We start from the raw sequence: 25749 nt of genomic DNA, 5'->3' as shown, positions 1-25749 counted from the left end.
CATTCACATATATACATACACATGCACACACATAGACTCATATATACACATATGCTGAGTATATACATACATCTCTCTATATCTCTCTATAGTTATAGGTATAGCTGTATCTATCAGCTGGCCAATAGGTAGAGATTTCTGTGCATGTGTACACTCAGTATATATATGTATGTGTATATGTCCATGTCTCTCTCTATGTATATCCTTTGAATTACTCAAGTTAAGAGAGAGAGATGTCTTTAGGACTCATAACCAGGAATTTCGATAAGAGCAATTTCCTAAAATCTGTATCCAGGTTTCTTCTATATCAAGCAAGGATGCCTAAAGGGGAAATTATTATTCCTTCCTCTTCTCAATGTCTATTTTTTCTTCAGCACTAATGGGAATTTGCAAGACAGAATGTTTGGAGAGTAGCTTTCTGTTAGTGATAGAGAAGTTGTGAGACATGAAATATACAACCAAATATCATAGACCTGTTAGTTAACTTCAAGTCTAAACATATGTAGTTGCTACTGAGACATGATGGCCTTAGAGACAGTGATGGCCACAGAAACTTTTCCCCCAAACACTCACCACGTGAAATGGCTGCACCTCCTTGCACAGAAAGCCAATATTGGAATTTTCGGAATGCAAATGTAGGATAAAATGATTGAACACCAGTGGGATATATGTGAATCTAAGAAGGTCTAGTTATAGAAACCTCTGAGTGGATTGAAGAATTGGCTATCAACATGACATATTAACACAGTAAGCTATAGTCATTGGTTATTTACTTTAAGAAGATGTTTTATTTATTCTGTAGCACCACAAAGAGATACAAGATCATTAAACATTATGATAAAACAAAGCAAAACTACCACAACATTGTTTTACTCTGACAGCCAAGGATTTGTGATTATGCCTGTGAGTATGCTATTAAAGAGTTTTTGATTAGAACCGATAAAATATATCTTCTGTCTTTTTGAAGTAAAGGCTAGCTACAAAAATTCTGAATTTATAGGAAGAAGAGATCCCAAATGGTTGGAGTACGAGCTTTGAGACCAGTTCGACTACCTCAACTTATTTTAATGTAACCTATTGCTAAACACGCACTCTGGGTCTCCAGAGATTTTAGAATTAGCTTAATTTCTGAGTTCATTAATACCATTTAAAAGCACCATCAAACTACAGATCTTAAAACTTCTCAAATACATTAAATGCAGAGATACAAGCTGACAAGATTTCCAACAATAAGCCCAAATCTATACAAGACAAAGAACAGAATTTAAAGCTCAGGCTTTTCCAATGACATCCCAGCTGCTAGCCTCAAACTGGGGTCCTCAATATATTTTCTGGGATCTGCCGATTCTCTACCAGGACAACTTCTTTCCGTTTTTCTTTGTTTGACTGTATAAGTCATTCCTCTCAACGTTTTCTGGGTCACTGGAGTGGCAGTGCTCTCAGCATCAGACACCACATGGTTTCACTGGCCATTTGTTTTCATTTTCTTTGCATTTATGTTTCCGATGTTTTGTTGGTTCCCTTTGAACGATACAGGTTAGTGAGAGAAAAACAGATATGGGCTTGAATGTCACAGTCAAGGCTAAATGAGGTCATTCCACTCTCTGAATCAAGATTTCTTAGCAGAGTGAATAAAAATAGTGAGAGCCGTGGGCATCACAAGGCACAGCAGGATGGGATTGCCAAGCTGCAGAGAACCTGTCACGCTGGTCCCTCTGAGGCATGGTGCAAGCAGCAGTTTCGTTTAGGCAATGCTGTATTATCATGTGAAATTAATGCTAATGTTTTATTCCTTTTGCAGCTTGAGTCCTATTCAATTTGTCATTTTCTTCTCATCTTAGAAGTCTATATCAGCTATAAACATAGTGAGTGTCTACCTACATAATGTCTATACATATTTTAAAACTTTATAGTAAAAAAAAAATTAGGTTAGCACTCATGGGGATTTCTCAAGAATCATTTTCCTTCATACTGTTCAGTTTGGAGCAAAATAAACGTTTCTGCTCTGATTACCACATCATCACTTGAAAGATTAGAACCCCTGCCTAGTGGCTCAACCCTGGTCCTTAGATAGGAATTGCACAGCCTTGATGACAAAGGCCCCTTGGGCAGACTTGGCTGTTCCGTGCATACTGTCCCCAGTGCTGACTTTGTGCTTATTCTCTACCGTCTCCTCAAAATGTTCAGCTGTGCTTCGTTGCTACTCTTTTCAAATCAGAATAACTTTCAAAGGAGTCCACTGCAGCCCCGACTTGAATCTGGGGAAAGGAGACTTCCCCACCAGCTGCAGGGGAGAGACAGCAGAACCTAAGAGCTACAGGAAGTCACAAGAGGAAGTGGGGCACCAAAGAAAAAACGATCACTGAAATTCGCAAAGATCACCGGAACACGTTTTTGGCAAAGCGCTATTCTCTGCTCCCCAGTGATATGGTCTTCTGTTTGTTCTTTTGGGCAGCGCAATAAATGTGGTTTGTCATTGACAGAGGAGATGGTCTTGGTGGAGGAGCTGCATCTGCCTGCCCAGCTTTCCCTTATAACACAGCACAAACCCCCAGCATCATGATGAGGTGATAGAGGACATCTGTGGACCAGACAGGAAAGGAGACAGAAACAGTTCAACAAGGAGCAAGGAGAACTCAGGAAAAGAGTCAACATCAAAGAGTCCACTCAAGGGCATTGAGTGGGTTTTCATAAAACTCTGCATGTTGTATACATAGTCAGATTGTTTCATCCTCCAGGGTTTCCATAGCTCACCTTCATCAGTGCAAAGAACCCAACAGATAAGCTCAGGATATGGAACTCTGACAAATGGGAACCTGAACTTAAATAATATAGTGATGGTGCTTTTCACTGTATGGTGTTAGCTGTAGAACTTCCTTTAAGAATGAGAATCCTGGTATCATAAAGAATTGATTTGTACAATTTCCTGTAATTATGAGAGCAAAGCCTACATCTGTGAGTTTATGAATAAATAGAACTGGCTTGCCCATCTTCTCGCATAGCTACCTCCTTCCTCTAAGAGGCTTCTCGGGCTGCTGTCTAAATCACTATTCAGCTCCCACCCACCCCACTTCACACACATTAGGAAGGGCAGGAGCCCTGCTTGCTTTGTTCACTGTAATAGTCACACCACCTAGAGGAGTGCCTGGTACAGAGTCAATAATTATGGTCGATATTTACTGGATGTTTGCTGCATGCTGAGCATTGTTTAGGGCTCTTAGCTGTAATAGTTAAGTCACACAACAACTTCTGTGTATGAGATGGGCAATTATTAACCCAGCTTCAGAGAGGGAACTGGGGGATGCACGGGTGAGGTCATGGCTCAAGGTCACTCAGTTCATGACGGCAGGGTCACAGAAGGGACTAGAAATATTTGTTGAATGAACAGATCATTGAAAACTCAAGCTTTGCAAATGCAGAAACCCCCAGGAAACCACCTGGTGATGTCTGTGCTCAGACTTGGTGGGGATGGGGGTAGGGGTCCCGTTCTGCTCCATCCAACTTGCCCCCAGCTCCTCCCTTCCGAGCTCAGGGGCTGGTTGGAGAGAGACCACTACCTCCAGTCCCCCTCCACCTCATTCAGATGTGCTTTAAAGTATACCTTTTAATTCTTAAGGGACCAAAGGTAAGCTTCTTTTAAAACATAAGAGGAATTTGCTGTATGGCTCAGGAAATTCAAACAGGAACTCTATCAACCTAGAGAGGCGGGCTGGGGAGGGAGATGGGAGGGAGGTTCAAAAGGGAGGGGATATATGTACACCTATGGCTGATTCATGTTGAGGTTTGACAGAAAACAGCAAAATTCTGTAAAGCAATTATCCTTCAATAAAAAATAAATTAAAAAAACACATGTGCATGCTAAGTCACTCCGGTCATGTCTGACTCTTTGCAACTCTACGGACTATTGCCTGCCAGGCTCCTCTGTCCAGGAAAGGTTACTGGAGTGGATTGCCGTGCCCTCCTCCAGGGAATCTTTCTGATCTGGGGATCGAACCCTGCATTGGCAGGTGGGTTCTCTACCACCAGCATCACCTGGGAAGCCCCTTTGAAACACACATCTGCCTGTTAAAAACATTGCATGGAGCTCTTTTCCTTACCTGAGAAGCTATAGAGACCAGAGGATCCCCTGCCTGTAGTGAGTAAAGAGAAAATGCAGAAGCTTTAAGAAAATATCACAGAGGGAGCAGCTGTGTTCCTAAAACACAAACCTGACTGATTTTCCCCTGATTAAACCAACCAACTCCCCACTGCCTTTAGGACAAAATTTCTAGCAGGCTTGACAAGGCTTCATCTCACCATTCTCTTCTCAGCTCTCTCTAGCAGGGCTTGGTAAACTTTCCGGAAAGGGGAGGTGATAATAAATATTTTCAGCTTCACAGACCACATGGTCTCTATTGCAACCACTTGAGGTGGTTGAAAGCAGGTGGAGACAACCCCTAATTGAACCAGTGTGGCCATGTTCCAGTAAAACTTTCTGTAGAAACACCAAAATTTGAATTTCATATAATTTTTGAGTGTTATGAAATACTGTTTTGATTTTTTTCAACCACATAAAAAGGAAAAACCATCCTTAGCTTGCAGATCATACAAAATCAGGCAGTGACTGGGTTTGGGTTCCTGGCCAGAGTTTGGTGACTCCAGCCTTGCCGCAGGCTTGCCCACCCTTGATGTCACAGCCCCCTTGAGGGCCTGACTTCAAGACGACCCACAGAGGTCTTCCCTAAGCCTGCCTAGGTCGAGTTGCCCATCCATCCATTCCCACAGACCCTGCCTCCCCCACCACGATGAACAGTCACCTCCCTTTCCCTTAGCATTTAGCATCTCTCTCTTTGCTGGATGGTACATTCTAGAAGATGAGACCCATATGTGGCTCCTTTATTTCTAAAACACCAGCACCAACCCAGGCCGAGCTCGCTCCTTTACTGGTTTGTTGAATTGCCCTGGATGCCCTGCTGCTGCTGCTGCTGCTGCTAAGTTGCTTCAGTTGTGTCTGACTCTGTGCGACCCATAGACGGCAGCCCACTAGGCTCCCCCATCCCTGGGATTCTCCAGGCAAGAACACTGGAGTGGGTTGCCATTTCCTTCTCCAATGCATGAAAGTGAGAAGTGAAAGTGAAGTCGCTCAGTCATGTCCGATCTTTGCAACCCCATGGACTGCAGCCCACCAGGCTCCTCTGTCCATGGGATTTTCCAGGCAAGAGAACTGGAGTGGGGTGCCATTGCCTTATCCCTGGATGCCCTAGTAGCTTTGTTTTCTATTATTATTGCCTGCACACCGTGTCTGGAAGTTCAGCACTTCCTAGTCCCTGCGGGGCATTGGAATTGCAGCCACAGGCCCAACTTTTTAGGGTAATTAACAAACTTCCCCACCGCCCCCAGGTGGGGAGACTTGTTGCAGGTAAAGGTTGTGTCTACAGGCACAACTGGTTTGGCAATTCAGTGAAAATGCTCAAACTGGCCGTGCCTGTGAACATAGCCCGACATGAAGGCAACCGTTTGGAAAACAGAGACGCTTACTACGGAGGGAGAGCTCCACCACCAGCACGCCCCCAGTCTGGTCCCGGAGGAGGCGTTTCCGCTTGTCACAAGTCTGGAGACCCAGCAGAAGCCAAGGGGAGAGGAGGGGAGGGCGGAGGTGGGATCAGAAACAAACACAGGAGAGAAAAGAGATTTTTTTTTTTCAAAAGTCACAAACTTGATGGAGTCAAAATTCCCCAGACCTCAGATACTAGTTCCCTTATTCTTTTATAACCAAGAGAGAGATGTATCTCATCCCTTCTCTGACTTGACAAAAAGGAAGAACAAAAAGGAAGAAATCTTTCCATCATGAACTCTTCAAGCTGGAACAAATCCACATAGCGTGTGGGAACACTTTTGATGAGAAGTAAGACTTTTGCCCATAGTTACTCTTGTCAGAGTGGTCTGACATGTGGACACCTGCAAAATGTGTTCCAGTTCATTTTGTTTTTTAAAGGTAATACCAATTATCCTTCCAGGATTGTCCTTCCAGGAACAGTTAAATGTTTCTCTACTGCCTTCCCTTTATCTGTGTATAAGTGACTACTATCTGGCCAAATAGGGATCAATAGAAATAGAGATTATCATCTTATATCTGTTGGTTACTACAGGTGAGCAGGTACCCTCTTCAGAAACACTGTGTCCCTCCTCACCGAGGTCTCTGGTCCAAACAGATTGGAGGAGGTAACAGTTTGGAATTAAGCGCTTTGAGGTCTTTAAGGCAGTGGTTTCCAAACTGGAGCATGCCTCAGAATTACCCGAAGAGCTTGCTAAAGCACAGATGGCTGGGCCCACCCAGAGTGTCTGGGGTAGGGGGCTGAGAATTTGTATCTTCACCTAACAAGTTCCCAAGTGATGCTGAAGCTGCATGGACCGCACTTTGGAACTACTGCCTTAAGGACCAGGTTCACACCAGGTCCCAATGGAAAACTGTCTCCCACCTGAATTCACTCTGCATGTTGATCTTGCAGCAACTTCTTGGGGGAGAAGCAGAAGGGAAACTGAGCGCCCTGCATGAGCTACACTAAATGTGTCTGTGAAGCTGGGCCCTTTCTCTCAGGTGATCAGAACAACTATGATCTCATGTGGGAATTCCTACAGCATCTCTCTGGTCCCTCACAAGTCCCAGAGATGGACCCTCAGGCTGGTAAGTCAAGAACTCAAAATACCTTTGCCTTCCATCCAGAGCTTACTGCTATCACCTGGATTTTGAATTTCCCATATCCTTTTAACTTTTCCAAAGCATTTCCACGTCTGTTATTGCTTTCATTTTCTCTAACACTGCTCTCTGAAGAGAAGGGCCGCTATTACTCATCACCACTCTATCCTTAAAGATGGGAAAACCAGGCTCAGGGGTTAAGTGACATGGGCCAGACCATGTAGCTTGTTGGTGGCGGGGCAGAACCACTTGGGACATCTGCTCCCACCCTCAGCATCCTTTCCTCCAGAATGTCCTCAGCACACACCTACAGGGTCAAGTGATAATTTCCTAGCTTAAAAAAAAAAATACAGCTTCTCAAATACTGCTCTCCCTCACCCCCAGGCTCAGGTAACACTCTTGTTCTGGGGAGGGGTGGCTCACCACGGGGCAGGAGAGCTTCTCACTGTCACAGATGAACGTCTCGCAGTGTAACCACACCTTGGATAGTTTGGGGATGTTCTGGAACCGGAAGGCATTGAATTGGAAGGTTGCCCTGTGGTCTTTCCCGTTCTCATGCACAAGGACGGTTTCATCCGTGGGGCAGCTGGAGCACACGGGGTGGAGGGAGGGAAGTGGGGGAGACAAGGTCACCTCGTGAACTCCAGCAAGAGTATCTGAGGCAAAGTCACGCATAGCCGCCTCTGGGCTGTTACACAGCACACTCTCCTTTTGAAACACTTTGGGGGCACCTCACTTGTCTTCGTTTCTCTGGGGTCTCTGAGGAGCTATGAGATGGCTGTGGTCATCCCTAGTCTACAGACAGAGTACAGCCAGGGTGAAACAACTTTGAGAAGCCACACATCTGGTAAGTCATCACATCTCTGTCCCAAAGAAATGAAACCCCCAAGATAGTGTCCTTGGCGGACTGGAATGTGTCCAGACTCTCAGCATGTGTCCAAAATAGAGACAGTGGTGCTAGGAGCAGCATTTCCCAGTCTGCTGCCACAGCCACCTCTGCCCAGGTCACACCCAGCATATTGCTGTGTGTGTATTGTGAGGTTTTGCCACTGGGAATTTGAATTTATATTACTTAAGTTTTATGTCCATTCTATTATATATAATTACTTTGGTAAAAAAGTGATATTTTTAATATGCGCACAGAAAAAAATGGCTCGAGGGATACTACCTAAATAACCCTGGCTATTACGGACTTTTTTTTTTTTTTCTAAATTCTCTGTAAGGAGAATGTGCTATTGGGAAGTTTCAAAATTCCAAAAGTATATTGTAGTAAAAGAAAAAAAAAATGATAACAGATGGACATGGGTTGAAACCCATAGTTCTCACCTGGGGGCCATTTGGCATGTGGTTGTCATGACTTGGGGGACTGGGGAATGCTCCTGGCGTCTAAAGGGTAGAGATCAGGGATGCTACAGAATGTCTTGGAGGGCACAGGACAGACCCCACAACAAAGACTCATCCAGCCCAAAGAGTCCATGGTGTTGAGATTGGGAAACCCTGGTTTAAGCACAGTAATTTTTCATTTGCCCAGCACATGTGGATTCTCTACATAAGTGCCAGACATTCAACCAGGTGTTTGGAAGAGACACAGTGTTTCTTGGGAATATACAGAGGCCCACAGAGTGTGGGGACTTGCGTATAGGTGACGGTGAGCATCAGGATCTGTCCTCTGGAACAAAGGTCTATGGGTTCAAAAGCTCAAGACCAGTGAACAGCCCTGCTTGGACCCCAAAGTTCATGCCTCTCCTGGCGTGTGCCTCTGACTCTACTGTCGTTCCAACTCAAGACATACAACAGAGAGCAGAGCAACCACCCCAGGGAACCTTCATGGTGGACCCTCCCTTGCCCCCTCTATCAGAATCAGACATTAGGGCCAAATTAGAGGTAGGACAGAAGGGATGTTAACTCTGAGAGTCATTGAGTGAAATGAGGCCTGAACACTGCACCTTTTATCTGACCAAGGCTGGAAGCGGGGTTCTGTTGGTGGAGGCCTCTGAGCGGTGACAGAGCTTAGGGCATTTTCTGAGCTGTGAAACAAGACTCTTGAAGGATCATTCGGTCTTTAAACCTGAGATCCTCATACGAATTCAAGACTAAGTGCTTAAAATAGATCCTTGCTGCTGGAGTGTCCAAGGCCGGGTGTCAGCCAGTGGAAAACAACGTAAGCAGAGCTTTGTTGGCGGCAGGCAGGAGGTAAGCCATAGGCAGGCCTAGATGCCTTGGCACTTCCGACTGTGGCATTTGCCTGTCCGTGACAGGTAGCTCAGGATTGTAGAACGTCCAGAGGGAGGCTTTTACATCGTCACCACTGGAGTCTCCTTTCTCCACCTGAGGTCAAAATTCCTGACAACCTATTTATTGCAGTCTCTCCAGGCATTTTGAAAACTGGGCTTTCCTCCCAAAGGGCCTGATGTGAACCAAAAGCATGTGGAAGGTTATGGAGTGGACTTTCTAATTGTCCCCCCTTGGCACTGGTCTTTGTGTATGTATCTCCAACTTCAAGGGGCCATTTCAACTAGGCAGAGTTTGCAACTATATCGGGGCTGCTTTGATTTAGCAGCACTTAAATGCATATTCCCGGGGTTCACCCTGGGATCTCCTGAAGTTGTAGGTTTGCGATGTGTCTGCATGAGTAGCAGGCACCCGAAGGAAATCCTGTGCACACTAGAGTTCGAGGACCACTTGTAGAGACTACCCCAAAGTCACAAGCATCCCCTTTTCTGTATCACACATCTGCTAGGTGAGCAAGAGTATCAGAACTATCTGAGGAGACAATTCCATGATGTGTCAGAAGACTTTGCCCTTGGTTGGCTAGTGTTTGAGAGAGGTTCCCAATGCCTGTTGGTAATTTCAAGGTCCCTACAGGTCAAAAATTTATTTTAGAGTCTCTCTGAAGTCATTGGATTTGTACCTACAACAACAAAACCTAAATGGCTCATTCAATAACATATGAATTAAGGAGCCAAACTGAGCTCTCATCCCTGCAGGAAGATAGGTGGCTTGCATGTGGCCCTTACTGACCTGTCCTACCTGGTGTTCTAGGGTGATGTGTGCGTGTGTGTGCGTGTGCGCACGTGCACTCAGTCGTGTTCTACTCTTTGCGACCCCATGGACTGTAGCCTGCCAGGCTCCTCTGTCCATATGCTGCTCAGATCATCATCCCTTTACTATCTTAGACTTGTGGAATTTGAATCTGCTTGTTCCTCACTTTCCTCATCTATAAAATAGTGATTATTATACTACCTACTTTCTAGGGATTTTAATGATATTGAAAAAAGTATTTGTAAAATACCTATCTAGAGCAGTGTCTGGTATGTTGTAAGAGCTATATGAAGTGAAAGTCACTCAGTCGTGTTCAGCTCTTTGCAACCCCGTGGACTATACAGTCCATGGAATTCTCCAGGCCAGAATACTGGAGTGGGTAGCCTTTCCCTTCTCCAGCAGGTCTTCCCAATGCAGGGATCAAACCAAGGTCTCCAGTATTGCAGGTAGATGCTATACCAGCTGAGCCTCAAGGGAAGCCCAAGGGCTGTATGAGTGCTTCTTAAATAAATATAGATAAATATCCAAAGTGGCTTTATCTTTGATATCTCATCATCTTTGTCCCTGGCCCCTGTATTTTTGCTTAGCCCTGATGAGTTCCAGTGTAATTGTCTGCTTTGGTTTGGGGAATGGCCTCTTCTGAGTTTACTGTGTGTGGACAATGTGTAAACTTCTGAGTTTACTGTGTGTGGCCTCTTCTGAGTTTACATTGCGTGGACAATGCCTGCATCTCAAGTATACTCATCTACTCATCTAGTATACTCATCTACTAGCATACTCTAGTATACTCTTTTGCTTTCCAAAGTTACAATTCTAAGTGTTTCTAGACAACTGTCATCTCAGGGTCAGCATGTCATCACGAACTCAAGGAGAATCCAGATTCCCTTACCCAGAACCTCTCTTCCCTGGGAGCTTACAAACCATTCCTCATCTTCACAATCCACAGTCAACAGTAGAAAGCATTCTTTGTCACGTGATCTTCAGATGCTGTGCCCTGTCCTTCCCTCTACTATATCCGATCAGTTGCTCAATTTTTATTGCTTCTCCCCACTTGGATGGCGTTGGATGACCTTCTTTTCATTCACTTAGCTACAATGGTCTTTATACCTCTTGTGTACTGTTTCTAAACCATCTATGTGTGATTTCTAGAATCACTTTTCTATGCTGTAATTCCAATACTTTAGTCCTCTACTCCAAATTTTAAGAATTACCCATGGAATTATTAGTAAATAAAAACAGTGATATTAAAATTGATTGGATACCAACCAGGTACTATATGCTAAACTTTTTACATGGACATCTAATTTAGTCCTCATCTGGGTTCTGACGTCAGATGGACTGGATTTGAACCCAATGTGCCCATTTCCCCATAAATACGCACATATACTAATTATGTGACATTACTTAACCTCTCCTATGCCTCAGTTTCCTCATCTGGAAAGAGGAGATGATAGTAATCATACTCACTTGTCAGGTAAGTGAGTTAGTACATGATAAAGCTCTCAGGATAGTATCTGGTACCTAGAAAGCAGTATGTAAGCTTTTCCTGGTATCATTACTCAGTTTGGAAACACAGAGGAAGTCACTAATGTGGCCCCAACAGGCTCCATCTCTTCCTCCCAAGCCGTCCTGAGCCAGAGTCACCCCGGATCACCTGGTCCCACCACTCAGGCTTGTGATCCAGAGAACGGTACCTACCCCTTGTTGATCAGCTGCCACTGCAAAGGATACATGAAGTCAGCCGAGGGTGTGGCCCAACAGCTGTTCAAAACCACTTTAAACCTGAAAATGAAACAAAACACATCTCACTTTAAGCCTGAGAATTATATGCCTAGAAACGCTGGGTGATTAAAAAGCCTCTGGTCTGGTCTTTTTTTGTCATCTTTGTATTTACAAATACAGACAATAAGAACACATACTTACCTAATGCTTAACCCTTTGGCTTCTACTCCTGCAAACAGATCTGAACCGATTTCGGATGTCTCCAGGATAAAAGGCGCTTCTTTCTTAATGGAGAACTTGGCATTCTTTGGAAGGAAATTGACACTGGGCATTATGATCTGTCAGGATGAGTAGTTTGGTCTGACAGGAGTAGATACATCAGGACGGGGTTGGGGGTGGGGATCAACCCAAAGACACAGGCTCGGGAGGCCACAGTGAGACCCTCGGAGGCCAGAGAAGTGGTACCTCCTAGGATCCTGGTGCCATCTTAGCATGGATGAGGACATGATATAACTGGGTTTACTGGTTACAGTGAGACAGGTACTGTATGTCGCATCCATGCCGATGAGGAGCAAGACTTGCTTGATGGAAAAAGAGTGGAATCCAGCAATGCTGGATTTCCTTGAGCAGATTCCAGCTTGGATTGGAACGTTTTTACTTTTGATTCCCAAGTCAGTTAACAATAACAACAGAGACAACTTTCTGATCACCTACTACGTGTCAGGAACCGCTCTCTATGTTGAGAGACTAAGTCAGGCCGTCCTGTCTGTCGAGATTTATCAGTGAACAAGAAGAGAGCTCTGTCTCCAGCCACCTGACGTTCTAGCAAGGGAGTTGGACAGCAGGCAGTAGGTTAAGTGAATTACATGGTTAGGATAGACTATAGTATTTGATATAGAAAAACTATGGAAAAAAGTGTAGAGCAGGGTGAGGTGGATTGGGAGTACAAGGAGGGGACAGGTTTTAATTTGAAATACAGTGGTTGGGAGGCTTCCTTGAGGAAGTGACATTTGAATCAAGACTGGAGGGAGGAGATGCCAGGCAGGCATCAGGCCATGCAGGAAAAGGCCCTAGGGGGAGAGAGTGGCAAGCAGGACAGCAGGGTGGCCAGTCTGCTGGAACGCTAGTGAATAAAGGGGAGGTGGGGAGAGGCAGGGAGTGAGGAGGGCAGGAGAGGAAGTTAGACTGTAGGGGTGGATTCAGGAGACTATGGCTTCAATTCAAGGACAGCTGGGACTCATTGCCGTGATTCAAGTACAGGGGAATCAAGACAAGGATCCTGGATTAATCCTAGTTCCCATCACTAACTTGGGACACACCACGCAAGCCAGACTTTTGATCCTTAGCATTCCCATCTGCAAAATGGGAATACCTTTTGCCTTCGTCTGCCTTGCAGAAATGTTTCTATGATGCTGGCTATATGCAATAGGAGCATAAAGCTTAGACCAGGATACTAATGATTTCATGAACTTAGAGATTTACAGAACTGCAATGGGTAAACAATGACAGCAAGGACATCTAGATAAAATAGACCTTAACACCCTAAGGGTCAAATTTAGGGAACTGACAAGAGGGTTCAGAATCATCTTCTAGGGTCTCTTACATTATCTTATCAATCGCAGGTCCAGCCAGGGCCTCCTAACTTGGTCACCCAGAAGTCAATTTTTTTCTTTCCCTTCTCTCAGCCCCCGGCACCATTTAAATGGTTGTAATGATTAAACAATAACATTCTTAAATATAAGTGATCAGCTTAATGTGCAAGTTGAAGTGGCAGAGGATAGTAGCTTCTAATGTTCCTTATTATTTTCTGAGATTTATTTTATTTCAAGGGACAGTTTCCAAATGTAGGATCTACCTGAGGATGATAATACCATCACCAATGTAGCCGGAGGTACTTTTCCTGGCCCCCATCTCCTAGGAACCAGGAATTGGAATACTGGAATGCCTCCACTTGCAGAGGAACCCTCCTGATTGTTACAAAGTGTCAAACACAATCTTTACCCTTAATTCAATTTCTGAGAAGAAACACCTTTGATGGTCAGTTTCTCGACTTCTCACCTGACAGAAGGCAATGCTCAATGTGCCCCCACTTTCTTGATAACACGAAAATTAGGGACCTATGTCCAGAGAACGTCACCCTTTAATACCCAGGCAATTTGTTTTGGCAAATTCTGGGCTCCACCTTTTAGTAGGAGCATTAACCCAGGGGATCATACGCAGAGAAGAGTGAATAAGATGATGAATGGACCACCAAGAGCGGGATGATATTTCGTTTGGGAAAGACAGGCTCAAGCTAGTTGAAGGACCTTCAGCAGTATCATTTCAGAGGAGAGAACTGGGACCAATGGGCCAGAGTTCAGGACGCCAGATTTCACATGTTGACCTAAAATGGGAAGGCCCAATTTGTCATCGTCCTTGGAAGAGATAGGGAGTTCATCCCCCAGCAGTCTTGCAGAGGGTTTGGGGCATTAGAAGGAAGGTCTACATTAATCACTTCTGAGGTTTGTTCTGACTCTGGAAGTCTATGATTTTGGTTTCTATTTCTTACATTTGTTCCATCCCAACTTTGTCATTTGTTTCTGTCTAACTAAAAGCAACAGCCTATACCATTTTGATTGAATAAAAGTCAACCTAATCCCACTCTGACATTGACGTTAACAATGCTAGAGCTAGGAGCTCTCAGTTTCCAGTTTGAATGAGGTCTGGAGACTTCTCTGGTGATCCAGTGGCTGGGACTCTGATTATCCAATGCAGGGAGCCTGGGTTCAATCCCTGGTCAGGGAACTACATGCTACAACTAAGACTAGACATAGCCAAATAGATAGATATTTTAAAAATGAGGCCAAAGTTTACAACTATGAGAATGACTACTTCCTCGGACACTTATTTGTGCCAGGAACTGTGCAAAGTGTTTTATAAGGATTATTTCATTTAACCCTTATAACCTCTTGGGTAAGTGCTGTTATTATCCCCATTGAACAAATTCGTAGGTGGAGACAAAGAGGAGTTAACTAACTTGCCCAAGGTCATACTACAGTAACTAGGGGACCAAGCTTCCAACCTGTGGTCTGATGTCAAGGCCTATTTTCTTAACCTCAACGTTAGGCTACTTCTGCAAGTTGACTGCCTTCCTTTATTTGGAATTGAGAGTCAAAAAAACTTTTCACCAAGAATACCAACTACAGAACCACTCGCAGTAACAAGTAGAAGAAATGGAGAGAGAGGAGAGGAAGCAGGCTGAGCAGAACTGGTGGTTTTGGAGCCCAGCGTTTGGAGCTCTTGGAATCCTGGGCAATTAGCAGTGCTCGATTCCACTGTCCCAGGCAGGGTACTGCTCTGTCTCTGCTAATTTGATGGAAATTTATGCAGGGAGCAGCTGTTGCTTCAAAAGCACACAAGAATGCTCTGAAAGTGGAAGAAGGGAGGAGAAGAAAAATACCAACCACATGGGTAAGGCACAGGAAACCGAGCCCATTGTGGGAATGTTAATCAGCACCAAAATCTCGGTTGTAACCTCAGAGCCCCCTCGATGCCAAGGTTCATTTGTCCTGTAAGGGTTGTGTTGGGCCCTAGGGAAGGCCTTAGCAAGAGCTCATTTCTAGCAGTTCAAGGAAGCAGTCTGTCTAGCCCAGAGGATGGCCTGGTGATGCTGAGAACATGCTTCCTGATTTTTGTTTTTTCTTTAAAAAGATCTAAGGTTTGATATTCATGTCTGAAACTTCGCTCCACATAACTGATGGTGAATGATGCATTTACACAATCATGGTGCCTCTCCATTTCCACCTGTCATAAAATCTTCATGGGGTCATATCTACAGTTTTATCTGGTTAAAGCAACAATCCTATACTTTCGGACAGGGACTCAGTAGTTAAGATAACCCATCATCAACATGTCCCCTGGGTCTGTTGTCATGTGTAAAGCTTATTTTCCTTCCTAGAGAACTCTCCTCAGTTACTTCAGTGGTTTTGCCATTCTTTCATCACCCTGGTGATCCACATTGCGTCAAGCCCCTGCCAGTATAGGTCAAGGGTTGTATGGGATTCCTTTTCTCAGGACTTAATCACTAGTGGTGTGTAGCCTGGGGCAGATCTAGGTTTTGTGGGACCTTGAAGCTTATTTAGAGAGCCCTCTTGAAAGAAAAGAATTAAAACTTTGAATACAAAATTAGACACAGGGCCTTGAAAAGGGCCTGTGCATGTCAGATTGGAGGAGAAGGGGATGACAGAGCATGAGATGGTTGGATGGCATCACCAACTCAATGGACATGAGTTTGAGCAAACTCCTGGCAATGGTGAAGGACAGGGAAACCTGGCGTGTTGTGGTCCCTGGGGTCACAAAGAATCAGACATGACTGTGCAACTGAATAACAACAAAGAATGTTGGGGGTCATGACACTTACGCTTCATTCCCCGCATAGGAAGTTTGCCCTGGAGACCAGTGTTAGAAGACCTTGTTCGAGACTGGGAACTGCTCTAGACCACAAGTGGGGTCTTGAGCAGATCATTTTCTCATTGGGTTTTAGATCCTTTTCTGTAAAGTAAACTAGGTTATTCTAGGATCCCTTCTACGTCTCACCTTCTAAGTTCAGCAGATTAATAGCTTCCAGAGAACTGGCAACTGGGCTCCCCTTGTGGCTCAGTTGGTAAAGAATCCTCCTGCAATGCAGGAGACCTGGGTTCAATCCCTGGGTTGGGAAGATCCCCTGGAGAAGGGAAAGGCTACCCACTCCAGTACTCTGGTCTGAAGAATTCCATGAACCACAGTCCATGGGGTTGCAAAGAGTCGGACATGACTGAGTGACTTTCAGTTTCAGGAAACTGGTAAAGTGAGTTCCAAGAGTTCAAAGTCAGTGGAGCTCCAGGTAAGATAATTGTTTCCTTTATGAAATGAATAGGTTGCACTTGATGGCCTTTAAGGCTATCTTCCAGTTCTAATCTTTTACGTAAAGATTTCTATTTCTGATTTCTGCCTGTGGTTTCCTTTAGCCAGCTGGGCTATTGCCTCCTCACTGGAAGCTGCGGATCTAAAAGACAAAGCACCTCTGTAAAAGGAGGGCAGCTGGGCTAATGGCCATTGCATAGGTGGTTTCTCTGGAGTGTTTTATTCTGAGTGCCTTTAGCTTCAGTGTCAACATAGGCAGTATGCTGAAATTAGACAAAGAGGAGACCCACGAAGCAAAGGGCTTTGGAGACCAAAGACCCAGGGAGCAGCAGCCACCCTAACCTTTCCCCTTAGCGCTGTCCAGGTAGGAAGCTCACTACGCTGTGCCCGAGGTTTTAACAAGAGTTGGATCCTGAATTTAAATCTCTAGAGTGGGTTGTAGTGGAAACTAATCTTGGTTAGGAATTAGACTGTGGCTGTCTTTACCACCTACTGACCTTTGGTAACTCACAAGATTTGTCTTGTCTTGATTTTCTCATCTGTGAAATGGGAAGATTAACCTTATTTCTCTGTGACACCTTTTCTTTCTTCCATCCAATCTATAAGTCTGAATGTCTGTTGCATCCAGTCTTCAAAGAGGCTTAACACTAGACCAAAGCTTATGATTCAACACCAATTCAAGAATGGGCTTTCATATACAGCTTAGAGGAGAACAAACGCTGTGGAAACATCCCATCATCTCCTGTAAAGGCCACGGGGCAGCAGTGGGGACCTGGAGACCACTTACAGTATAGAAGTTGAGAGACAACTGGCTTTCAAACGTGCCCATGCTCCCGTTCTTCACATGAACAGTGGCCACTCTGAAAAGGGGAGAGAATTTTGCATAAGGACTGAAACACGCCTGGTTGACGGGGACTGCAGAGCACGCGCAAGGCAGCCAGCCCTCCTCTCGTAGAGCAGCTTACCTCTGGTCAAAGGCAGCCTGGTCCACCAGGTAGGTGGAGTGATAGGTGCAGGAAAAGGAGTAGTTCACGGGCTGGTTCTTGACGATCACGGTGCTGTCGTTGGAGACGATGTGACTGTAGAAGTGGTAGATGGGGGGCTTATACTGGAGAAAGGAAGCAGGCAGTTAGGGTAGCCCTTTACCCCCATCATGTGAGTGAAAGTTCTTGGAAAAATGATGGACGATGGCTCAGAAGAAAGTCCATGGGGAGACATAGATGTTTGCCATTGATAGAACACCCATTCTTGTTTGTAGGTGAGCTGATCATTTTTGTAAAGAGTTCCTAAGTCTATTCAAGATTGTTTATAATAATCTAAGTTGAATGTGGTACACTTAAAATAAAAATCCATATACCTATCAGGCTTCTGACCAAACAACTGGTTCAAGAATCTCTTATCTCCCAACATCAACTTTTTATTTATTTCCCCTGCCCAAGTAATCTTATGTGACACCTTCACCTATCTCCCAGCTCTAGAACATTACTGCCTAGTTCTTGGTCTTTCCTTCTTCCAATCATAAGCGCTAATCCTGAGATTCTTTCCTCTGACTTCTTAGACTTTAAAATCACCGAATATTAGTTAAAGGGGATCTCCAATACTCACTTGAGAAGTGATCTGCCTGAGACCACACAGATGATTTCTAGCTCATTTTACCAGGATATTAAAAACCGAGATGTTTTTGTTAATCATGACCATGATTCTTCCCACTAGATCACTGAATCACTGAATCACTGTGGGGCTTTTAGGAAGTGAATGTGGCCCCAGGATCTGAGACCTAGTAGATGTACCCTCTCCTACAGTCAAGGCAGTAGGGATCCTAGACCTAGCCTTTCTTCATGATTGTATCGCTACTGGTTGTGGCCTTGAACTGTGACTGGGAAGTCTCCAATTTCTCCTCCATTCTATAAGGACACTTGACAGGAGGTATGGTTCCTTTTCATTCTGATGACCTATCCTAGGTGCTTCACAAGACCCGATTATGGGCTGTGTTATACTTTGGTCTCTCCTTTAAGATGCCTGCGAAATGTACTTTGCTACCACTTCAAAATCTAGAGTAGAAGATGGCCCACCTATCCAGCCCAGAAAGAGTGGCAGTGATGAGCACATAGTCAGAGCTCCAAGTGACACGGAAGTGGGAAATGCATCGAGTTGGCTGTAAGATGTTACAGAAAACCCTGAATGAACTTTTTGGCTAAACCAATAGTTTGTTCTGCTCACAGAGGTGGTCTAGCTGCTCAGGCAAAGAATTAGAAGAATAAAATTTAAATCCCCAGAGTCACCTAAACTAGGCAGAAGAGAAGAATTTAAATAACACTCACATCTCAGGAAATTTGGGGGTCGGGACTGACTCTTAATTGGACAGTGGTGAATTTTGAATCCTTTGAAGGATGGACCGCAGACGGGCCTACTTTCCTCCTGTTAGCAGCTCTTCCCTGTGTAGTTTGGACTTACCTCAGACTGGGTTCCACAATAGGACTTGTTTTTAGGTGACAAATCTGGGATTACGAATTGGTAGTAGCCTGCTTCATGGACCCCATTGTAACATAGCCCTCCAAGTGCCAGCTGGTGCACTTCCCATCCATAGGGGCACTCGGGGATTTTAGTGATGATTGTTTTGGGATAGCAAAACACGAGAATGACATCTGGAAAGATGAGAGACAAAGTTTCAAATTGGATCTGGTAATCATATTAATCTACATACGGTGGCTCCTATTACAGCTGAGCATGTAATGCAGTTGGTTAAAAATATTTTCCCCACTATTCTTCATGAGCTGTGATGAAAGTTCCCCCCAACATCAGTCACTAAAGTTTCCCATTTATAGGTTTTGCAACCTCTGTGTAAAATCTGCACTATTCTTAACATGTATTCAAAACTAGTCCACGTTTAAACTCGAACATATTTTAAGGAATGTATTTTTGAAACCAGATTGAATGAATTGGAAATACATATATATTTCAATCTGGTTTCATAAATATGTATATACATATTTTTTAATCCCATGAAATGAGCACATTAAAGTTAAAATGTCAATTTATGCATAATGCTATATAATAGTAATTTATGGCACAGCACAGAAAATCAGTAATCAAATGGACAATAGGAAAAAAAGGTGAAGATTTTATCTCTATTTATCCATCTATTTAGCACCCTCAATGTGAGAGACATGGGTTCGATCTCTGGGTTGGAAAGATCCCCTGGAGAAGGGAATGGCTACTCAATAGAATTTTATTGCCTGGAGAATTCCATGGGCAGAGGAGCCTACAGTTCATGGGGTCTCAAAGAGTTGGACACGACTAAGCACCTAACAGTTTCACAATTTTAAAAAGTGTAAGTTTATCCAATATGTTGGTACTTTCTGCAGGAAAAATCGAATGGACATTGAGGTCCTTAAGTGCTTCTGTGTGTGTTTGTCACTCAGTCATGTCTGAACCTTTGCCACCCCATGGACTGTAGCCCATCAGGCTCCTCCATCCATGGGATTCTCCAGGAAAGAATCCTGGAGTGGGGTGCCATTCCATTCTCCCGTGGATCTTCCTGACCCAGGGATCAAATCCAGGTCTCCCGCAATACAGGCAGACTCTTTACCATCTGAGTCATTAGAGAAGACTATGTGGCTACATAACAGCATTTTCCCAACAATATAAGTACAGAGCTTTGAGCTCTGGGAAGATACGCATCAGGAAACAGTCCTTTCCAGGAAAATGGGGTAGTACCAGAGCATACCTGCTTTATTTGGAGTGCAAGATCTTGCAGAGGCTTCTGCGAAGACAGCCAACAGGACAAAGGCCCTCATCACCATTGCTTTTGCCAGGTGGCCGAATCAAGCTGGCCAAACGTTCACAGTCTTGCCAGGGCCTGAGCCTTGATCATTCTAGGTCAGAGATATATGCAAGAAATTAAAATCAAGGGTGAGAACAAAAGCAGCACAATCCTAGGATACTGGTCCTGTCTCCCATTTCTAATGGCTCCTCATCTGGGCTGGGAGGCAAACGTGAGACTCATACCGCAGAGAGCGTCAATTTCACACGCTGCTGCTCGTGTTCCCAACTGTTTCATTCTCCCAGACTGGAGGCTGCCTCTCAGGTGTTCCTCAAGCCTCTGTTCCCAGTCCTAGCTGGACTTTATATAGCCTGAGTGTGTAAAAGAAACCTACTCCAGATAAATCACAATGAGCACGCATTATCCACTGTGGGGGGAAATAAAAGGCAATCTTGCACAATAATCCGATGGGAAGCTCAGTTACGGCCACTTGAGGCTACTTTCTTTTGCTTCACAAGAGTTGGAGAAACTTTTTTTAAAAACTAGTTTTTAAACCAGGAGTGAAATAAAAAGTTGAATTTTTTTCCTCCTCATCATAAAATAACTGTGATCAGAGGCAAACTATTTTGTGCACGGTTCCAGGTTGCAGTTTTTTTTTTTTTTACCTCTTGTTTTCTTAGGTTTATTTCTTGCTTTCTTATTTTTTATGCGTAGGTGATCTAAACTGCGAATGTAGAAAGACGTTAAGTCCCACAGTGTTATGCCTGATACTAAAGAAAAAGCAGGCTGTTTGTGTTCATGCAAACATGTTAAAGATTTTTTTCTCTAATATTTTATAATAAACCCTGAATTTCTAGAGTTTCATCTAGAAGTTCATCTAGAACTTCATTCTGAAATACAACTTTGCTTGTAGACACCTGAGTTTTCTAAAGTCTCGTTAGTCTCCCAGAGTGATGATACTGGAAGAAGGAACTTAGAAAGACAATTTAAAAAAAATTTTTTTTTAAATGGAAGTATAGCTGATTTACAGTGTTGTGTTAATGTCTGGTGTATATCAAAGTGATTCATATATATATATTCTTTTTCATACTCTTTTCCATATGGTTAATTATTTAATATAGTTCCTTATGCTCTACAGTAGGACCTTGTTTATCAATTTTATATATAGTAGTGTGTATGTGTTAATCCCAAACTCCTAGTTTATCTCCCCATGCTTCCTTTCCCTTTCAGGAAGCATAAGTTTTCTTTTGTGTCTGGGACTCTGTTTCTGCTTTGTAAATAAGTTCATTTAGATCATACTTCAGTTTCCACATATAAGTGATATCATGACGTTTGTCTTTCTCAGAAAGGCAATCTAATGACTCAGTTCTTAGTCACCAAACAAAGTCTCCCCAGAAACAACAGATAAAATGCTGCTCTTGCAAATTTCTAAATATATTCTCTTGGAATTTTTAGCACCAGGAAATTTAAGAATGAAAAATAAGAGTTTCTTGTAGCTTTTGTTTTTAGAGGGAAAATAGACTCTTTTATCAAGCAACTGTGAGCATACTGTACAGAAGCCACTATATTAAGCATTTTGGGAAGACAGATGTAAAAAGTGTAGAAAAATGCCCTGCAAGCAGGAGTTTACAATGTAGTTGAGAAGGTAAATCCTGCACAGTGCCTCAGAGTTAGAATGCTTGTTAAGTCATTGTTCTGTTAACCTTATCACATTTCGTTAGTTTTAAGATACATGTCTCTCCCTCTGAGTGCATGTAATTTAAAGTCTCAGAAACATTGAGGTGTGTCTTATAAGCAATATGAATTTACAATATGATAGAGATCTTTATATCATCAAAATCTATTGTTGAATCAATGGTGTAGCTTACAGTGATGTGAGGTCGCTCAGTCATGTCCAACTCTTAGCGACCCCATGGACTGCAGCCCACCAGGCTCCTCTGTCCATGGGAGTTTCCAGGCAAGAGTACTGGAGTGGGGTGCCATTGCCTTCTCCCGATGATACCTAAGAACTGAGGAAATAGCCATATGGCCAGCCATGATAGATTTTTGTGACTCAGTTTCCTTCTCTGTAAATGGAAGTCTCAGCCCCAACCTCAATTCAGAGGGTGGGAGAGCAAAGATGCAAAGGCTCTTGTAAACTTTAAATTGCTAGGTAAAGAAACAGATGACATAAAATGATGAGTAAAAATTTCTGGCAACCAGTATGCATCCCTGAGTTGATTTTTTTTTCCCAAGGGAAGTACCATGAAGTGCCCATGGTAGAGTCATGCAACATGAGACATATCTATATTGTATAACACACATGCAATGAGTGTTTTTTTTACATAAAGACTGAATGGGCTGAAGAGGGGAAAAGGAGGGAACACATTAATGCTTCTAATACTGGCATCCAGTTCAGTGTGACCTGGAAGTATCAGCATGTTTTTACTGGTCTCTGCAACTCATTTGGAGAAGGCAATGGCAACCCACTCTGGTACTCTTGCCTGGAAAATCCCATGGACGGAGGAGCCTGGTAGGCTGCAGTCCATGGGGTCGATGAGAGTCAGACACGACTGGGCAACTTCACTTTCACTTTTCAGTTTCATCCATTGGAGAAGGAAATGGCAACCCGCTCCAGTGTTCTTGCTTGGAGAATCCCAGGGACGGGGGAGCCTGGTGGGCTGCCATCTATGGGGTTGCACAGAGTCGGACACAACTGAAGCGACTTAGCAGCAGCAGCAGCAGTTGCAACTCATTACAGGCATTACTTCCTGAGCAATAAATGGCACTTGAATCTCACAGGCATGCGTGGATTCTGAGTTTCTCTTTCCTAGGACTTAGCACTATCTCTGAGCTTCTTCCTCCATCTACTTTTTAAAACATATGTTGAGTACCTACAGTATACCAGGGATGAGGCCCTGGGAAGACAAAGGCAAGTTAGCAGAACTAGGAACTGGGCGGGTGGATGGGGTGGGTGGGATGCACAGAGTGATGGGAATCTGTACAGGGAACATGCGATGGGAGAAGGGGAAAGGGAGGGTCAGCATGCTTGACAGAGTAACAAGTAAGCCTAATGGCATAAGAACAGCCACTCTGATTGGACACAGATGATTATTGATCACTGATAATTCAGTGTTGATCTTCCATGTATGTTAGGATCCTTGTTTCCATTTCAAGATAATTCTTTTTTAAAAAATTATTTATTTATTTTAATTGGGGGCTAATTACTTTACAATATTGTGGTTTTTGCCATACACTGACATGAATTCTTTTCACCGATCTTCAATACGTCCTTCTTTTCAGCCAACCTTGGCCTAGTCCAATCAATAGGATCATCTGAACTCATGAGGAAGGGCAGAATTCACTCACGAAAAGGGTTTCAGGGGAACTACAGACCTCTCCCATATCCCAGTGGAAATATCTGGTGGATGCCTACAAGATGCCTGGGATCAAAAGCCCCCCTCTGCCACTTACTAGCTGTGTGTTCTTGGGCAAGTTACTTAGCTTCTGGGAGCCTTAATTTCTTCCTTTCCTGAATGGCTATGATCATATCTATGATAACAGTTACTCAGAGTATTAAAAGAAATATAAATCAGTTTACATACAGTGACTACTTTTTTAAAAAATAAGATTGACTTTGTTTATTTTAAAAATTTATTTTCTTGTTGTTTGCTGTGCTGGGTGGTTGCTGCTGCGTGCGGGCTTCCTCTAGTTGCGGTGATGGGGGCTACTCTCTAGGTGCAGTGAGTGAGCTTCACATTGTGGGGGCTTCACTTGTTGCTGAGCCTGGGCTCTAGGTGCCTGGGCTTTCAGTGGTTTTGGCCTGTGAGCTCGGTAGTTGCTGCATGTGGGCTCTAGAGCATGCGCTCTGTAGTTGTGGCACATGGGCTTAGCTTCCCTGAGGCATGTGGAATCTTCCTGGACCAGGGATCGAACCCACGTCCCCTGCATTGGCAGGTGGATTCTTAACCACTGGACCACCAGTGGGAAGGACCAGTGGGAAGCCCTAGAATGTCTTATTGTCCTCTACAGGGGCAGAACATCAGGGAAAACTTTGGTTTTATGTGCAGTTCTACTTGGAAAATCTGAAGCGGGAAGCCTCTTAGGAGTGGATTGTCACTGGATGGTACATGTTAATGTCATTAGTGCTGAATTATGTCATAGGTAACTAAGAGCACAGGTTCTGGAATTAGAGGTTGTGGCTCTGTCACATTTCCAATTGTGTGATATTGGGCAAGGAAATTGACCTTTCCAAGCCTTCAGTTTCCAAGTCTGTATACTCAGGCTCCCCATCTCCTGTGGCTGTTGCAAGGGCCTGATGAAACTATGCCCCTGAATTGCCTAGCACTGTGCCTGGCACACAGTAAGTGCTTGACCCACATTCACTGGTTTATTCATCTGAGGTTGGTGCCTTCAGGCTGGGAAGACGTGTCAGTTGTGTTCCCGTATGAACTCCGGCCATTTTTCTAATGGGAATGTGTCTCTTTAGAAGCCCACCTTCACAAAGGGCAGGTGCTTTTGATTTCTAAAGAAGCCCGATGATGATAAGATCTTGCCTACAATTTCTCGGAGGGGGGATCCAGCTAACAGTCAGGTACATGATACTCCTTTCAAGGACAAGCTGAATGAAGTCAGGGAAGCAGAGTTAACTTTTGTGGCAGGCTGGTCTCTAGATGTTTAATTTGCATAAGAAACAGAATGGGACAAAACGTACTCGGGCCAAACAGTATTTGATACTTGCTCTGATAAAAGGTAGGAGGCTCCTATTTTTTCTTGGTAATTACCCACCATTCCATGACCTTACCCCATCCCCTCTCTGCTTTTCACCACTCCTCTCCCTTCCTGAGATGATGGAGTGAGAGGGGTACCACTGGGAGATGACCCCAAAGCAACATCGCCCACTGAGTTCCACGGCTATGTCTCCATAAAACACAAAATGGATGGGAAGATTTTTAAAATATCAGGATCTTAAAAGAGCCCCTCCAAAATGGCTTTATGGCAGGCTCATCTGAAAGATGTTTTGTCTCTCTCTGTGTCTTTCTGTTGTGAATTGCCAGGCAATAGGAGGTACCAGTTCTATTCAAAGGTCTTGCATGATTGTTGCAAGCTGGCCCAGATGCAAAAGTGTTGCCATCTGCAGAATTCCAATCAACGTTGTCATTCATAGCTCAGGAATCTTATAGGTGATGAATCATGATGATAAACAAACCAGTAAACTCTTACTGGGGTAACAGATGGTACTTTGAAAATGAGACCAATAAGCGTGCAGTAAATTTAAAAGGCTGCTTTGTTAACTCTGTTTTTAAAGCACACTGTTTCAGGTTCTTTAAATGTTGGCTTTGTTGAACGGACTCCATTGTTTCCTTTAAGTCCTGAATCAAGCCTTCTTCTACTTTGTGGGAGACTCTCTTCGCCAGTTTGCAAATTAGTGGGTGTTCCCTTGCAGGCCTCGATGGCCTACGCCTCTCACAGTTCTCCAAAGAAAGTGGTGTTTCTCTCTTAGCAAATGCACTTCATAAAGGAGAATTGAGAAATGAGTAAAGACCCTCTTCTGACAGAGCCTCCGAAAATTAGAACAAGGAGCTCCACCGCCCCCATCACTCCCCAGACCCTGTAACCACCAGTTACATCCATACAAATGTAACTACATACTAATTGGCTTTCCCAGGCTTATCTGGCTCATCTC

The 25749-nt window shown here is 43.9% G+C and overlaps 1 protein-coding gene and 1 pseudogene across 2 annotated transcripts; one reads left to right on the top strand and one right to left on the bottom strand.

Moving 5' to 3' along the window:
• Window positions 1-2987, top strand: part of LOC133239095 (guanylate cyclase 2G-like) — a 58465-nt pseudogene extending 55478 nt beyond the window's left edge.
• TECTB (tectorin beta) lies at window positions 1309-20638 on the bottom strand. 2 transcript variants are annotated; one of them, XM_061403461.1, is made up of 11 exons: window positions 20330-20638; window positions 20049-20196; window positions 18776-18966; window positions 17287-17429; window positions 17109-17181; window positions 11642-11745; window positions 11417-11500; window positions 7100-7262; window positions 5518-5590; window positions 4098-4130; window positions 1309-2581 (listed from the first exon to the last, which is right to left on the bottom strand). In XM_061403461.1, exons 2-11 carry the CDS (start codon window positions 20122-20124, stop codon window positions 2532-2534), a joined length of 990 nt encoding a protein of 329 aa, XP_061259445.1. In that variant the 5' UTR covers window positions 20125-20196; window positions 20330-20638; the 3' UTR covers window positions 1309-2531. The 2 variants fall into 2 exon arrangements, with proteins under 2 accessions (XP_061259445.1, XP_061259446.1); XM_061403462.1 differs by lacking the exon at window positions 5518-5590.
• Between the last annotated feature and the right edge of the window lie 5111 nt (window positions 20639-25749).

Source organism: Bos javanicus, chromosome 26 (assembly GCF_032452875.1).
Source record: "Bos javanicus breed banteng chromosome 26, ARS-OSU_banteng_1.0, whole genome shotgun sequence".
In the NCBI taxonomy this organism is placed as follows: domain Eukaryota; kingdom Metazoa; phylum Chordata; class Mammalia; order Artiodactyla; family Bovidae; genus Bos; species Bos javanicus.
This window is presented reverse-complemented; position numbering and strand designations above follow the sequence as displayed.

Bases quoted from the DNA above. Each gene is read 5' to 3' on its own strand.
- TECTB (XM_061403461.1), bottom strand. From the start codon at position 20,124: ATGGTGATGAGGGCCTTTGTCCTGTTGGCTGTCTTCGCAGAAGCCTCT. The intron at 4,131-5,517 runs GTAAGCGTCTCT...TACTCACTACAG, and splicing joins GGTGGAGCTCTCCCTCCGTA to GCAGGGGATCCTCTGGTCTC. The intron at 2,582-4,097 runs GTAAGGAAAAGA...TCTGGTCCACAG, and splicing joins TGGTCTCTATAGCTTCTCAG to ATGTCCTCTATCACCTCATC.